Genomic DNA, 16,244 nt, shown 5'->3' with positions numbered 1-16,244 from the left:
GATCCGGAAATTGGGAACACAGACTGTAAACAAAACAAAAGCAAGGACTCCCTGGCAAGGAGACGATCCTGCTAATACTTCTACATTTGCAACTTCTGCAACAGGAAAGTATGATCGCAAATCGAATGTTTAATTTTGGACAAACTCAATGAGACGCTCTTGAAAAGTTGTCTCCATCGTCGTTTTCACCGGAAACACTCCCATGGAATCGTGCAGTCTTTCTAACGACTGCCCCCAGAGATATTGACAATATTGCACCTAATGCACGCGCTTGGTTGCAGTATCTAACTCGCGTAAAATTGACATGAACTATTGAAGTTAACGTGTTCATGCACAAATCGTGCCCGCGCATGCGTATCCTACAGCAAACATACTGAGGGCCTAAAAAGTTAGCCTGGTTCATACCAGACGCTGTGAGTGCGTCTTAATATGCGACCTTGCCTCCTCCACTTGCCTCCTCCACTTGCTTCTCGTCATGATGACATCACTGACAACAGCATTATATTTCAATATCTTGCAAAAGCTCAATTGTAGAGTCTTTTTCTCATTTGCAACTGGGATGGTGAATGAAAAACAGTCCCTCAAAAGTTGTTGTGGCTAGGCTGACAGCTGGGAAACTTTATCGTTTTCTCCACGGAGGAGGGGCCAGGAGGCGGGACGAGGAGACAAGCGCAAGTGGAGGAGGCAAGGTCGCATATTAAGACGCACTCAGAGCGTGTAGCTTCGTGTGTGTGTGTATGTGTGCGTGTTCGTGTGTGTGTGCATGTGTGTGTGTGTGTGTTTGTGCGTGTGCGTGTGCGTGTGCGTGTGCGTGTGTGTGTGTGTGTGTGTGTGTGCATTACGCGGCTCGACCTATATCATTTCCCTACCTGCATTACAGCATTAAGCTGTGTAATGCAATAACTTGTTAGTGCCATATAGGGCTGCACGATTATGGAAAAAATCATAATCACGATTATTTTGGTCAAAATCATAATCACGATTATTAATCACGATTATTGATTTTTACAGATTTTTTAAAAAATTATATCAAGATGAAATATAACCAAGAATGAATTACATACGGGATGAGCAAAATATAATGAATTGTAATAATTATGTAAAGGCAATAGCATGAAACAGCCTGTCAATATGTTCTGGCTTCAAGGACGCTCTCAAAAGTAGGTCACTATTGCCACGATTAAATCACGATTAAAATCATGAGTTCGATTTCACTATGTTATCACGATTTTGATTATTTTTCGATTAATTGTGCAGCCCTAGTGCCAAATATTACAACTCGACTGTTGACGATGCGTAGTGCACCCGGAGAAAGGGAAGCGGCCAGCTCAAGCCATGGCCCGTTTGCCGGGCAGCCCAGGCGATTGGTAGTGGTTAGAGACACTTGGCCAACCTCAGTCCCTACACTACGGTACGCGTGTGTGTGTGTGTGTGTGTGTGTGTGTGTGTGTGTGTGTGTGTGTGTGTGTGTGTGTGTGTGTGTGTGTGTGTGTGTGTGTGCGCGTGTGTGCGTGTGTGTGTGTGTTTGTGTGTAGTCTATCCTGGATGTACTAAAAAAGCTCGACTCCACGGAGCTGATGTGGTATGTGTTTGTGAATATGTATAATTTGTGTGTGTGTGTGTGTCTAGTCTATCCTGGGCATACTGAATAAGCTCAAATCCACAGAGCTGATGTGGTATGTTTGTTTGTGTGTGTGTGTAATTTGTGTGTGTGTGTGTGTCCATGTCCATGTGTGTCCATGTGTGTAGTCTATCCTGGGCGTACTGAATAAGTTCAACTCCACGGAGCTGATGTGGTTCAAGAAGCAGGTGGCCCAGCGGCACAAGGAGAAGGTGAACGCCGAGCAGCTGCTGGACTCTGATTGGCTCAACACTGTAGACTACCTCATCGAACACTTCCGATTGGGCGGCGCCACACGCATCGCTGCCACCTGCATGCACCTGATTGGCCGAGACAAACACTGCGAAGAGCTGGAGGGGATCTGCAAGAGGAGTGAGTAGACACACTGTATTCACACACACACACACACACACACACACACACACACACACACACACACACACACACACACACACACAAACACACACTGCGAAGATCTGCAGGAGATCTGCAAGAGTAGTGAGTAGACACACTGTATTCACACACTTTATACACACACACACACACACAGACACAGACACATGCGAGAGGAGTGAATGCCACATACAGTCCCAGGAAAAAGTTTGTACACCCTTTGAAATTTCTTACATTTCTGTCAAAATTTACCATAAAACATGGTCTGATCTTCCCGGAAATCTCAAGAGGAAACAATCAGAGTCTGCTTTAATTGATTCCACCCAAACATTTACACGTTATCATATTTGTATTGGTCATAAGGCCATAACTTTCACAGGAGAGCAGGGCATAAGTAAGTACACCCTTGCATTAAGTAGGTTTTAACCCTCAGTTTTTTGCAATATCATCAACCAGACTTGTCCTGTAGTTGCAGATCAGATTAACAAAACAATCTGTTTGTATCTTGTCTCCCTCTTCTTTCGAGAACTGCCTCTTGTCAGCAAGGTTTGTGGGATGTCTGGAGTGCATAGCTTTCTTGACTTCATGCCATATAATCTCAATTGTTTTTTGTCAGGGCTTTGACTGGGCTATTCCAGAATGTGTATTTCATTATTATGAAGCCATTCTAAAGTCGATTTGCTTCTAAAGTATGGGTTGTTGTCACATTTCAGGACCATACTCTTGTGTGCTTCAACTGTGTGACAGACTTCCTCACGTTTTTTCTGTAAAATATCACAATAAACTTGAGTTCATTGTTCCACTGATAATAGCAAACTGTCAAGGGCCTGAGGCAGCAAGGTAGCCGCATATAATGATGCTTCCGCCACCATACTCAGAAGAGGAGATGTAACCAAGAATAGCTAAAAATGGGATTCATTCTGCCAATCTAAAATTAATTGGGTTTCTGTCCAAAAAAATATTGCTGCACCTTTGAGGTTTGCGAAAAAGCATGTATATGCTTCATAGAATTACTGTAAAATATTCTGTAGACCAACGTTGAAACCAAAGTTGTATTGTTCAGGGGAACACACAATGTCATGTTTGGAGGAGAACTGGAGAACCACACCTTCACCAAAACATCATCTCCACCTTTGAGTATGGTGGCGGGAGCATCATTATATGCGGCTACCTTGCTGCCTCAGGCCCTTTTCAGTTTGCTATTATCGGTGGAACAATGAACTCAGAAGTTTATCGAGATATTTTACAGAAAAAAGTGAGGTAGTCTGTCACACAGTTGAAGCACACAAGAGTATGGGTCCTGAAATGTGACAACAACCCATACTTTAGAAGCAAATCGACTTTAGAATGGCTTCATAATAATGAAATACACTTCTTGCTGTCCTGTGAATCTTTAAATCTTATGGCCAATGAAAATATGAAAACTTGTAAATGTTTGGGTTGAATTAGTTAAAGCAGACTCTGGTTGTTCCTTCTTGTGATTTCCGGGAAGATCAGACCATGTTTTCTGACCAATTTTGACAGAAAGGTAAGAAATTTCAAAGGGTGTACAAACTTTTTCCTGGGACTGTATGCGTATGATGCACATACTTGGTACACAAATCTACCTTATTACACCTAACCAACCACCTAACCTAACCTGTGTGTGTGTGTGTGTGTGTGTGTGTGTGTGTGTGTGTGTGTGTGTGTGTGTGTGTGTGTGTGTGTGTGTGTGTGTGTGTGTGTGTGTGTGTGTGTGTGTGTGTGTGTGTGTGTGTGTGTGTGTGTGTGTGTGTGTGTGTGTGTGTGTGTGTGTGTGTGTGTGTGTGTGTGTGTGTGTGTGTGTAGTCCTGGTTCGTCATGAGTTGCAGGAGAGTATTCAGAGGAATTTCAACATCGTGTTTGAGGGTGTCCCACGACCCGGAGACCAGGTGGAAATATTATTATTATTATTATTATTATTAGTTGTACTGTAGTAGTAGTAGTAGTAGTAGTAGTAGTAGTAGTAGTATTACTATTATTACCTCTGCCAATGAGGTTATGTTTTCGGTCGCATTGGTGTGTCTGTTTGTTTGTCCGTCTGCCAGCAGGATAGCTCAAAAAGTCATAAACGGATGTGGATGAAATTTTGTGGAGTTGTTGGAAATGAGAAACAAAAATTGGGTGCAACATAGTCAGATGTTCCACCAAACAGCTCCCTTGGCCGAGGTCTGCACTCTGAGTGCATTACTAGTTATTGTTAGTATTACTAGTGTTATTACTATCATTGTATGTCCACTACTACATATGAAACGGGAGGGCCACCATGACCCAGAGATGCTATGACTTCCAATCCGTGTCGATCGGCTGGTAATAGATACTCTCTGTCCTGGTGTGTGTGTGTGTGTGTGTGTGTGTGTGTGTGTGTGTGTGTGTGTGTGTGTGTGTGTGTGTGTGTGTGTGTGTGTGTGTGTGTGTGTGTGTGGTGATAGGCGGGTCTCAATCGCATCTTCACTGCTCCGTTGGTGACTGAGGGGGGTCACCGCGGGGTCAACACGAATCACGAGTACCTACACAACCTGCAGCCGGCGTGGGGGGAGCCGCGTCGCGTGTGCCACTTTAACGACGTGCTGCGCCCGTACCCGGAGGGAAGCAGCGACCGGCCCCGCCTCACCGTGCTCACCGCCACGCCCATGGGGGGTCTCTCCTACGTCATGTCCAAGTTCGCGCTCGACTGGAGCAAAGAGCGCGCCAACCAAGACATACACTTCCTCTTCTACTTCAAGGTGTGTGTGTGTGTGGGGGGGGTTGTGTGTGTGTGTGTGTGTGTGTGTGTGTGTGTGTGTGTGTGTGTGTGTGTGTGTGTGTGTGTGTGCGTGCATGTGCGTGATTAGAGCAAAGAACGCACCAACAAAGACACACAAAGACATTTCCTTTCTCTTCTCCCCTCATCTCATATCCTCTCTCTTCTCCTCTTTTCTCCTCTCCTCTCCTCTCCTCTAATCTCCTCTCTTCTCCTCTCCTCTCTTCTCCTCTCCTGTCTGGTCTCTTCTCTTCACTTCTCTTCTCTTGTCTTCTCTTCTCTTCTTCTCTCTTCTCTTCTCTTCTCTTCTCTTCTCTTCTCTTCTCTTCTCTTCTCTTCTCTTCTCTTCTCTTCTCTTCTCGTATATACTCTCATCTCCTCTATCCTCTTCTCTCTATCCTCTTCTCTCTTCTCTTGCTCTCCTCTCCTCAGTGTAAGGAGCTTCGCTGGTACACGGACGACCAGTTTTCCGTCATGAAGATGTTGAAGCATTTCCACCACGCCATCGAGGTGGTGAACACCATGCTGACGCAGCCGGAGAGCCATGTGACCCTCATCTTCGACGGCTGGCAGCCGGAGCGCCCCAAAGTGGACTGGGAAGCACCCGTCATCACCGACATCTGGCAGAAGGCCCCCATGAAACAGGTACAATACTTCTACTCTATTACCCTACTACTCTACTCTACTACACTACTACTGTACTACTCACTTTACTGCACCCGTCATCACCGACATCTGGCAGAAGGCCCCCATGAAACAGGTACAATACTTCTACTCTGTTACCCTACTACTCTACTCTACTACCCTGCTACTCTACTCTACTACACTACTAATCTGCTACTCTACAAGCCCCCCATGAAAGAGGTACAATACTATACTACTCTATTACCCTACTACTCTACACTACTACTCTACTACTCTACTCCACTACTCTACACTACTACTGTACTACTCTACTTTACTGCACCCGTCATCAACGACATATAGCAGAAGGCCCCCATGAAAGAGGTACAATACTTCTACTCTGTTACCCTACTACTCTACTCTACTACACTACTACTCTACTCTACTACACCACTACTCTACTCTACTACACTACTACTCTACTTTACTGCACCTGTTATCCCTGACATATAGCAGAAGGCCCTCATGAAAGAGGTACAATACTATACTACTCTATTGCTCTACTACATATAGCAGAAGGCCCTCATGCAAGAGGTACAATACTATACTACTCTATTGCCCTTCTACTACTCTGCTAGAATACTATACTATTACTACACCCGTCATCACCGACATCTGGCAGAAGGCCCCCATGAAAGAGGTACAATACCATACTACTCTATTACCCTACTACTCTGCTACACTACTACTCTACTCTACTCTACTCTACTCTACTCTACTCTACTCTACTACACTACTACTTTTTTTTTACTGCACCTGTCATCACCGATATATGGCAGAAAGCCCCCATGAAACAGCTACTTTGTAATACCATACAATAGTAGTAATCAACTTCACTAGTCTACTACACCACTTTACTATGCACCCGTGATCATGGGCTCTACTCTACTCTACTACACTGCACTACTCTGCTGCAATACACTTCTCTACTGTACTACGATACAATACTCTACTCCTGTGATTTTCAAACTGAAAAACCTGAACAATTCAAGTAGGCCTCAAGTTGGAAAAGGTTGGGAACCCCTGCTCTACTCTACACTACGGTACTCTACTTAACTCTAATGCTACTCTACTCTACGCTACTCTACTCTAATGCTACTCTACTCTTCTCTACTACTCTACTCTACTCTACTCTAATGCTACTCTACTCCACTCTACTACTCTACTCTACTCTACTCTAATGCTACTCTACTCCACTCTACTACTCTACTCTAATGCTACTCTACTCTACTACTCTACTCTACTCTACTCTACTCTACTCTACTCTACTCTACTCTACTCTACTGTACGGTACTCTACTTAACTGTAATGCTACTCTCCTCTCCTCTCCTCTCCTCTCCTCTACTCTGCAGATCCTCGCTAACCTCATCAGAGGCGACTTGTTGCCAGACGCCAGGCTGCTCATCACCTGCAGAAGACACGACTTGGACACCATACCACACTATCTCATAGGCCGGGTGTTTGAGGTACACACACACACACACACACACAGCTTTTTCTGACCTCGACCACTAGCAAACCGAGGGAGGTGGGTCAACCATGCCGTTTGGAAAACTTTATTCGTTATGCTCTTGGTCAGATCAACATCTCGGTACAAGATTTTAAAGTCGATGATAATTAAGTAACTTCCTGCCTGAGCAGAATTCATGACGTGTGTGTGTGTGTGTGTGTGTGTGTGTGTGTGTGTGTGTGTGTGTCTGTGTCTGTGTCTGTGTCTGTGTCTGTGTCTGTGTGTGTGTGTGGATTGCGCAATCCCTCATAAACAAGCTTGTGCGCATGCGCCATTTTGCTCGTTCTGTGTATGCAACCTGGTAATATTGTATTAAACGTTTTTATACAGGTAATAGAAATATGTATGGTGTGCCCTCATTTTCCTGATAATTTTTAACTATTTTCTACGTGTGATTATCATTTCTTTACTCTGAACGCTTTGGCATAACGCCCACTGAAAGATACAGTGGTGAGGCCAGCAGCAGTCTGGCCGCAATCTCATTCTGTCATTGAGAGTCTTGCTGGCAGTTACGTCATAGCGAATCTGAAGTTCAGTCGGTCGTGTCATTAGTGTTGGCTAGCTTTGTTCACTTTGACTGCTACCATGGAAGTGGATTTCATAACGAAACTAGAATGGGCACTCAGTAGAGCGCAAACCTTCGCCTACGCCACTTATTTTTTTCTGGCCATCTTCAAAATGTGGGGCATAACATTCTCCAAATTTTGGTGTTAGTTTCATTTAAATCGGACCGGAATATCGTAATATTACATTTTTGGCCCAGTCTTGACCTCTTATTCAATTCAGCATGCACACGTTCTTCTGGCATATAGTGCTTGGCAAAGAAAAACGTTTTTGACCTTTTTGTGACCTTGACCTTGACCTTTGACCCAATCACTCCCAAAAAGTAATCGGTTGTTCCTTGGGTCATGACCAATCATCCCACTAAATGTCATAAAAATCGGCTCAATTTACGTTTTGACCTTTTCGTGACCTTGACCTTGACCTTTGACCCAATCACTCCCAAAAAGTAATTGATTGTTCCCTGGGTCATGACCAATCATCCCACTAAATTTCATAAAAATCGGCTCAATTTACGTTTTTGACCTTTTCGTGACCTTGGCCTGGACCTTTGACCTTTGACCCAATCACTCCCAAAAACTAATCGATTGTTCCTTGGGTCATGGCCAATCATCCCACTAAATTTCATAAAAATCGGCTCAGTTCTTTCTGAGTTTGACCTTTTCGTGACCTTGACCTTGACCTTTGACCCAATCACTCCCAAAAAGTAATCGATTGTTCCTTGGGTCATGACCAATCATCCCACTAAATTTCATAAAAATCGGCTCAGTTCTGACTGAGTTATACGAAGTACAAACAAACATTTTGACCTTGACCTTTGACCATTGACCCAATCACTCCCAAAAACGAATCGATTGTTCCTTGGGTCATGACCAATCATCCCACCAAATTTCATAAAAATCGGCTCAGTTCTGACTGAGTTATACGAAGTACATACAAACAAACATATTCACAAATAAATAAATAAATAAATAAATAAATAAATAAATAAATACACAGCGGTCAAAACATAACCTTCGCCGACTTTGTCTTGGCGAAGGTAACTAAGAGCTTCAAGTAACAGGAATTAACAGGACAGAATAAGGTAGGAAATCCGTTTTCCCCCTGATGTGCTCGCCGAAGCACTATGTTTACTATTTGGTGGCAATGTTGTTATCGATGTTGTCTACTTGTCTTCCGTCTAACTAGCCCTCACTTCAATTAAAAGGAAAGCACCTGTGCTATCCTGTCACCAACCTAACACCACTTTCAAAAATGCACACCTTTCCTGAATTCATGGTGGGCTGCCCGGGTGGTTTAGTTACCATATGTAATGTGATGTGTGTAGATTCGCTTGTGTTTGTTGGGCATCTGCGTGTGACTGGAGTGAACAGTGTACAGTGCGAGGCAGCGAGAACAGTGTCTGGCTGCGCAAGCTACTTGTAGAACCTAGTAGTAAACTAACATTTAGCTCCACTAGGCAAGCTACATCCAATAGAAATATTAAGCTAGCTCCATCTGTAAAATGTAGCGAACTACATCATTACAAGCTACTTCAACTAGAAATTCAAAATCACAGCATATTTGTATTATTTGGGCTGCAAAACTGACATCTGATATGTCTGTTGGATATGATAGACCCATATTATATTTTTGGCCATGGTAATATATCTATGGTCAATCAGCTGGCTTCTTTGCTCTCCTGTCTCCCCCCGGTGTTTGCGCATTTTGCCTCGTCATTAGTTTTGCGAGTTTGATTGCGAGTTTTGATACCGGTCTGATGGAGGTAGAGTGACATAGCGCATGAAAATGTCAATAGAAACAAAGGTGTGGACATTCGGGTGTATGATTTGATTGCTCGAGACATTTTTGGGAGATAATAGTCCATGGTCTGGCAACTAGCCGTCTTCCTCCCCTGCCTTCAGTGTGTGTGTGTGTGCGCGTGTGTGTGCCTGTCGCGTTTGAGAGTTCCATTGGCGCACGGCACGAGCATATGGCAAGCCGTTTTAACATATAATAGCCAGAATGGATATGTTTTGCAGTTGCGCATGGAAATGTTCCGTTTCTCCGATGACGTTTTTTTTTTTTTTTTTTTTAGCTTCCCCAACAGTCTTGCTGTAGCGCCGCCTATGTGTAGGCCTACCTTATGTTAAGAAAGCTATGACATATGAAACTTATCGGTAGGCCTATTTGGCAAATATTTACTAATACTGTAGCTGTATATTTGAAAATCTGATATTGGAAAAGTCAGTGCCTCACCAGCCATAAAGTTCACCGCACGTTACTGGTGTGTGTGTGTGTGTGTGTGTGTGTGTGTGTGTGTGTGTGTGTGTGTGTGTGTGTGTGTGTGTGTGTGTGTGTGTGTAGGTGCGTGGCTTCTCTGCAGAGCAGCGTGAGGATTTCTTTGCTAAGCATTATGATCGTGATATGACTGTTGGCGCTCGAGTACTGGAGAAGATCAAGACCCAACCCAACATCTTCTATATGTCTCAGGTATACACACACATGCATACACACGTGTACACACACAAATGCACACATGCGCGCACACACACATACACACACAAACACATACGCAACACCTTCTACATGTCTCAGGCACACACACACACACAGACACTCTTAGGAGTGATTTACCCCCATCTCCCTGTGTTTGTGTGTGTGTGTGTGTGTGTGTGTGTGTGTGTGTGTTGTGAAGTTGCCGGTGTTTGTGTGTGTATTAATGTGTTTGTGTGTGTGTGTGTGTGTGTGTGTGTGTTGTGAAGTTGCCGGTGTTTGCGTGGGTCACTGCCTTCTTGTTTGAGCGTCGCTGCTTGCGGAGTCCCCAGTGGGCCGATCGCCATGGACACGAGACACTCCTTTACGTCCACCTCGTCATGCTATTGATCAACCGCTGGTTCGAACGTTACCGGGGCGACGAGCAGGACAACCTCAAGTGGCAGCAACACGACAAGGTCAGTTAACTGACATTCATACATGGACTGTGTTCTCCCGTTGTATTCCATTCAACAATTTTGAAGTCTCCGCGACTGATCGGCGAGGATTCTTCTGCCCTAAATGTCCGCATTTGTTCCCTATCAACGCTGACAACCAGCACTGATAGGATGGTGGTTGTGTTTGACGGTCAATAAAAAGAATTCTAAAAGAACTAAAAATAACTCTAAAATAATTCTAAAATAACTCCCAATCAAGTAATTTACCAAAGGCCAGTGGTCATTTAAACAATTTAAATAGCTCTCTGAAATAAAGGGTCAGCAGAAAAAGAATACCTGGCTTGTTTGAAATGGACGGGAAACTACCGTTTGTCCAAAGTAGAGTGTGTTCCTGGGGACGTGGTGCGTTTGGGCTGTATAACTACTAGTGGTGTGTGTGTGTGTGTGTGTGTGTGTGTCTTCCTCAGGACATGATGATGTGTTTAGACTGTATAACTAGTGGTGTGTGTGTGCGTGTGCGCGTGCGTGTATGTGCGTGTGTGTGTGTCTTCCTCAGGACATGATGATGTGTTTGGGCTGTATAACTAGTGGTGTGTGTGCGTGTGTGTGTGTGCGTGTGTGTGTGTGTGTGTGTGTGTGCGTGTCTTCCTCAGGACATGATGATGCGTTTGGGTCGTCTGGCCTGGAAGTCTCTGGAGACGCGACAGACACGCTTCTCACACGCACAGCTGAAGGAACACGACCTGGACTCTACAGACCTTATACGCATAGGTACACACACACACACACACACACACACACACACACACACACACACACACACACACACACACACACACAGCTGAAGGAACACGACCTGGATTCCACAGACCTCATACGCATAGGTACTCACACACAGACACACACTCACACACACACACAGCTGAAGGTGCACCACCAGGACTCTACAGACTTCATACGTTGGCCTATCAGTAATAAATAATAATGGTCCAATCGATCGGCCGCCAATCATGATCCGCCGATATCGCCTAAAAATAGCGTGATCAGCAGTCTCTATAAAGCACCGATCAAAAAGCCTCCTTCAACTTTCTTACAGCTGACCTTTGTGTCTCTGTGTGTTTCTCTATGTGTGTGTGTGTGTCCATGCGCTCTTACGTTTCTGTGTGTGTGTTTGTGTGTGTGTGTGTGTGTGTGTGTTCTCTAGGCATCATGGCGGCAGAGCTCCCAGAGTGGAAGCCGTCGGAGGCGGGGTGTAAAGCTATGACGGCCGAATGCAACCGACCAATCAGCTTCTCCTTCACACACCACTCCATCATGGAGTTCATGGCTGCCTGGTACGTACATACGTGTGTGTGTGTGTGTGTGTGTGTGTGTGTGTGTGTGTGTGTGTGTGTGTGTGTGTGTGTGTGTGTGTGTGTGTGTGTGTGTGTGTGTGTGGTACGTATGTACAGTACGTGTGTGTGTGTATGGTTGTGTGTGTATGTTTCCTGGTATGTACATATTTTCCATAACAAGGACCATAATGTTTTCCCTCTGTGTTCCGCAACTTGTTGATCATTTTATATTACATCACATTTCACTTACCTGACGCTTTTATCCAAATCGACTTAGAGATGTTTTTCGCACAGGGTATTGGTTACAGTCCCTGGAGAAATGTGGTGTTAGGTGCTTGGCTCAAGGGCACTTCAGCCATGTATGTAGGTGTAGGGAGAGGGGTAAGGGTGGGCTTCGAACCTGCAACCCACTGATCTAAATAGCAACAGCCTAACCATTAGGCCACGGTTATCCCATAGTATTGTTCCTTTTCATCTGCAGGTTTCCATCACTGCCCTCAAGTCTCTCTCTTTAATACTCTTCACGTGTTGATAACAGGAATAAACAATAATAAACAATAATAATATACATTTCTTTTACTTACAAAGGGCACAATGCGTTTGAGGTAGCAATACACAGCTATGTCATAATGATAATGATAAGGATAACCCTAACTCTTTTACCATTCAGGTACGTCTGCCTGGCTTTTCCATTTTCACAGATGAATAAACAACAATAAACAAATAATAATAAAACCTGTAATAATAATAATAATAATAATAATGTATGTGAGGGCCGAGGTGGTGAGCAGCTCCAACATATATTGGTTACACTTTACTTGACGTGTCGCTGCGTAAAGGTGCCGGTATGCTTGCTGCGAGCTGTAAATTACGCGCTTCACCGCGAGCAACCGACAGCACATGCTTGCTTCAAAAGTAGTTGACCAAGACGCAAAATACTGGCGATATCATCCAGGGGGCAGAGAGCATGCAGCATTGGGATGCGGAAATTGGGAACACATATAGCAAGGAAAACAACAAAACAAAAAGAGGGGCTCCCTTGGCAAGGAAAGAATACTGCTACTACTCCTGTATGTGCATGCTCCTTTTTCAAAGTGCAACAAGGAAGTATGATTACAAATGTTTGAAATTTCGGACAAACTCAATAAGACGCTCTTAAAAGTTGCTGCCATTGTCGTTTTCATATCAACCACACGCGTGGAACTGCGCAGTCTTTCCTACGATCGGCCCCAGCGAGTTTGAACCTTTCAAAGACCAGGCTCATGCCCATGCCTGGTCATCATGCTTTAGCGTATGTATCGCACGCTAGTGCAGTCAGCGTGTTGGTGCGACGCATTTTGCGTGCTCCCCAACGCAACGGTAAAGCGCTTTCATGCACTTTTGACACGTGACGAGGTTTGCGCCGTGTCGGCGATTTTGTTTTGTCACAGCGCATTTCTGTTACTAAACGCAAATATGCTTTGCTGTGCCCTAACCAAAACCACTCCTAAACCTAACCTGTCAGTAAAGCAATGTTTCTGCTGCATTACTTTTGCCAAGAACAGCGAGATTAGGCGAATTTCTGCCTAAATTGTGCCTAAACCAAAACCAACCCTAAACCTAACCTGTCACAGCGCGTTGTGGAGCACGACTTAACTTGAAAATGCGTAGTGGACACACGCGATAGTGGGTTCAAATCAGCGTGTCATAGATACGCCTATGCATGATGACATGTTGCAAAGACATGGGAGATTAAAGGACGGCATCTTTCAAAATCAGTAATCATTGAGGGTTCAGAACAAAACCCGCAATGCTGCTTTGTTGAACTTTTATTTTTTGACAAGTTGCTGTCCTTCCGTCCGTTAGGTTCATGAAAGGTTCTTAAAATTATGGTCAGACTTAGCTCCAGTTGTGGCTGTTGATAAGGTCTGCCAAAGATTCCAAGGCACACTGCTGGTGAAGTTAAAAAGCCTTTCATGAAAGGCTTTTTAACTTCACCAGCAGTGTGCCTTGGAATCTTTGGCAGACCTTATCAACAGCCACAACTGGAGCTAAGTCTGACCATAATTTTAAGAAACTTAATTTCCTTGAGCCAAAGAGCACCTGCTAAAGAGACAAAAGTGAAGCAGCACTCCTCCATGATCAACATTCCCCAGTGAACAGTTGATTTTTTTAGCATATGAGGTTCATGAAAGGTTTGGTATGAATGGGTCATGAAACAATCATGAATGCTTCGTGCAGACTTCATAACAGCTGCTGTGAATGTGTTATGCAGGAACATGTCAAGTTAAGTGTTACTGATAATATCCTTAACCTTAACCCTGACCCCTGTGTACCTCCAATAAACGAATTAATACCATGTGGTTATCTGCAGTTTCAAGATCATAGCCTAACCCCTTGCAAATGTAATTTCTCAGACTGCTTTACAAAACACGTATCATATTTCATGTGAAACTGCATTACATTGAAATTATATTGGGAGCCGGACAAGACGGCCTCACGGGCTGTAAATGGCTCCTGAGCCACAGGTTCCCCACCCATGCCGTAGAGCAGGCGCGACGCGGGCAATTATTCTGACCAAAGGACCACATTGAGTTTACCCAATGACCAAAGAGCGAGATGTGATGGACAACTTGCTCGTGTCAATAATAAGAAATAGTGTAAACATAAGCTATGCCATGACTGCACATTGTAATGAAATGTATTAAGATGTAGCCTATGTACTTGGAAATGGTTAATCTAAAGATTAAAAATCTTAATATTCAGGGAGCCATTTTAAGAATGTTGAGGGACCGTATGAATATGTAATTAAAGGGTGACGTGAAATGGCTCGGCGGGTCGCATGTAGCCCATGAGGCATAGGTTTCCCACCCCTGCCGTAGAGGCATGTAACGTGTTCGAGGCGATGCTCTGCATCTCATGATAATAGCCCTAACCCTCTTCCCCATAGTTATAGCTGGTAATAAACCTTAACGAGATGACCATCCACAGCTCCACGATAATAATAATAATAATATAAATAATAATAATATGTGTTCTTCTCCAGGTATGTGTATCTGGGATTCCGTATCGAGGGCCGCAACGTGTTCGAGCAGTCCATCCGCAGCACAGTGGTGTCTGCGCTGGTGAAGGACCGCAGCATCCTGGACCTGTACAAGCCGGCGATTGAGCGCGCGCTAGTTAGCCGTGACGGACACCTGGACCTCTTCCTGCGCTTCCTGTTCGGCCTGGCGCTGGACTCCACGGAGGACAACATTCGAGGCACCATGCTGCCCCATCGCCACCCCTCTCCCAAGGGCCTCCAGGACTCCAAGACCTACCTGAGGAGGCGGATTGAGGAGCTGGAGCCAGCTAGCGCTGTTATCGCTAGCGGCACTAACGCTGGCGCGTCTAACAACTCTAGCGCTAACCTGGTTAGCGTTCACCCCGACCGTGTCTTCAACCTCACACGCTGCGTGGAGGAGGTCACAGAACTGGTGGACGATATCTTCATGTAGGACACACGCACTCTTTTATATGTACACACACTCTTTTATACATACACACACACACCTGGAAGGGATCACAAAATTAGCGGTGAACACAACCAGTTTTACACTCCCACACACACACACACACACATACACACACACACTGAAGGGATCACAGAACTGATGGTGGAATACTACTGACACACGTAAACACACACACACTGTTTGTATACAGTGTATACTGTCCCCCCACAAACAGAGTTGAATGTAATTCCTTGAAGTGCTTTGAGATTGGTATTGCGCAAGACAATCTCTTGATGATGATGATGATGATGATTAAGTTTATGATGATGATGATGACAACAGTGCCTTACTGAAGAGGACTATTCCTGCAGAAATAAAACTGTGCTGACACACACACACACACACACACACACACACACACACACACACACACACAGCCACGCACCCATGTGCACACACTAAACATGGGTGGTTGACATGACGCCCTGTTTTTACGTAACATTAGGCCCGAAAGTCCAGGAGCATTAAACCGTCAAAATACGACATTAAATTTTACATTTACAATGATCATATATTGGCACTCCAACCTGTCAAAAAGTTAAATGTGAAATGAGCGAAAAGTAGCCAAAGTGCTTCTCCTCATCAATCTGTCTCATTGGCAGAACAAGGTCAAAGAACTCGCCAGTCTCCTCTCTGTTCTGGTGCAAAGGACGAACATTCCACCGTCTCTTATGTTTTTGCCTCCTCCATATATTGGCACTCTGTATACAGTATAGAGTGTCTATAAAAAGTCTACACAGCCCTGTTGAAATGACAGGTTTTTGTGATGTACAAAATAACAGAAAGTCAGAATAATAAATAATAATAAATCAATATAACTTGTACAGTGCACAAGTTACAAAACAAACACAGCACATTAAAGAGGGGTAGGGGGTAGGAAGAAAATGCTTTAAAGCTTATTAAACACTGTGAGTTTGTTTTTCAACTGCATTGTA

General features: G+C 44.3%; 1 protein-coding gene across 2 annotated transcripts in view; it reads left to right on the top strand.

Moving 5' to 3' along the window:
• Positions 1-15,821, top strand: part of nlrc3l (NLR family, CARD domain containing 3-like) — a 19,929-nt gene extending 4,108 nt beyond the window's left edge. For both annotated transcript variants that reach the window (XM_063205007.1, XM_063205008.1), the window contains 10 exons: positions 1,750-1,993; positions 3,842-3,924; positions 4,465-4,758; positions 5,208-5,420; positions 6,812-6,925; positions 9,877-10,002; positions 10,275-10,463; positions 11,096-11,213; positions 11,647-11,776; positions 14,802-15,821. In XM_063205007.1, the coding sequence (XP_063061077.1) occupies positions 1,750-1,993; positions 3,842-3,924; positions 4,465-4,758; positions 5,208-5,420; positions 6,812-6,925; positions 9,877-10,002; positions 10,275-10,463; positions 11,096-11,213; positions 11,647-11,776; positions 14,802-15,252 (1,962 nt within the window). In that variant the 3' untranslated portion in view covers positions 15,253-15,821. The remainder of the gene's footprint in view (positions 1-1,749; positions 1,994-3,841; positions 3,925-4,464; positions 4,759-5,207; positions 5,421-6,811; positions 6,926-9,876; positions 10,003-10,274; positions 10,464-11,095; positions 11,214-11,646; positions 11,777-14,801) is intronic.
• Positions 15,822-16,244: the final 423 nt, after the last annotated feature.

This window comes from Engraulis encrasicolus, chromosome 8, assembly GCF_034702125.1.
Source record: "Engraulis encrasicolus isolate BLACKSEA-1 chromosome 8, IST_EnEncr_1.0, whole genome shotgun sequence".
In the NCBI taxonomy this organism is placed as follows: Eukaryota; Metazoa; Chordata; class Actinopteri; order Clupeiformes; family Engraulidae; genus Engraulis; species Engraulis encrasicolus.
This window is presented reverse-complemented; position numbering and strand designations above follow the sequence as displayed.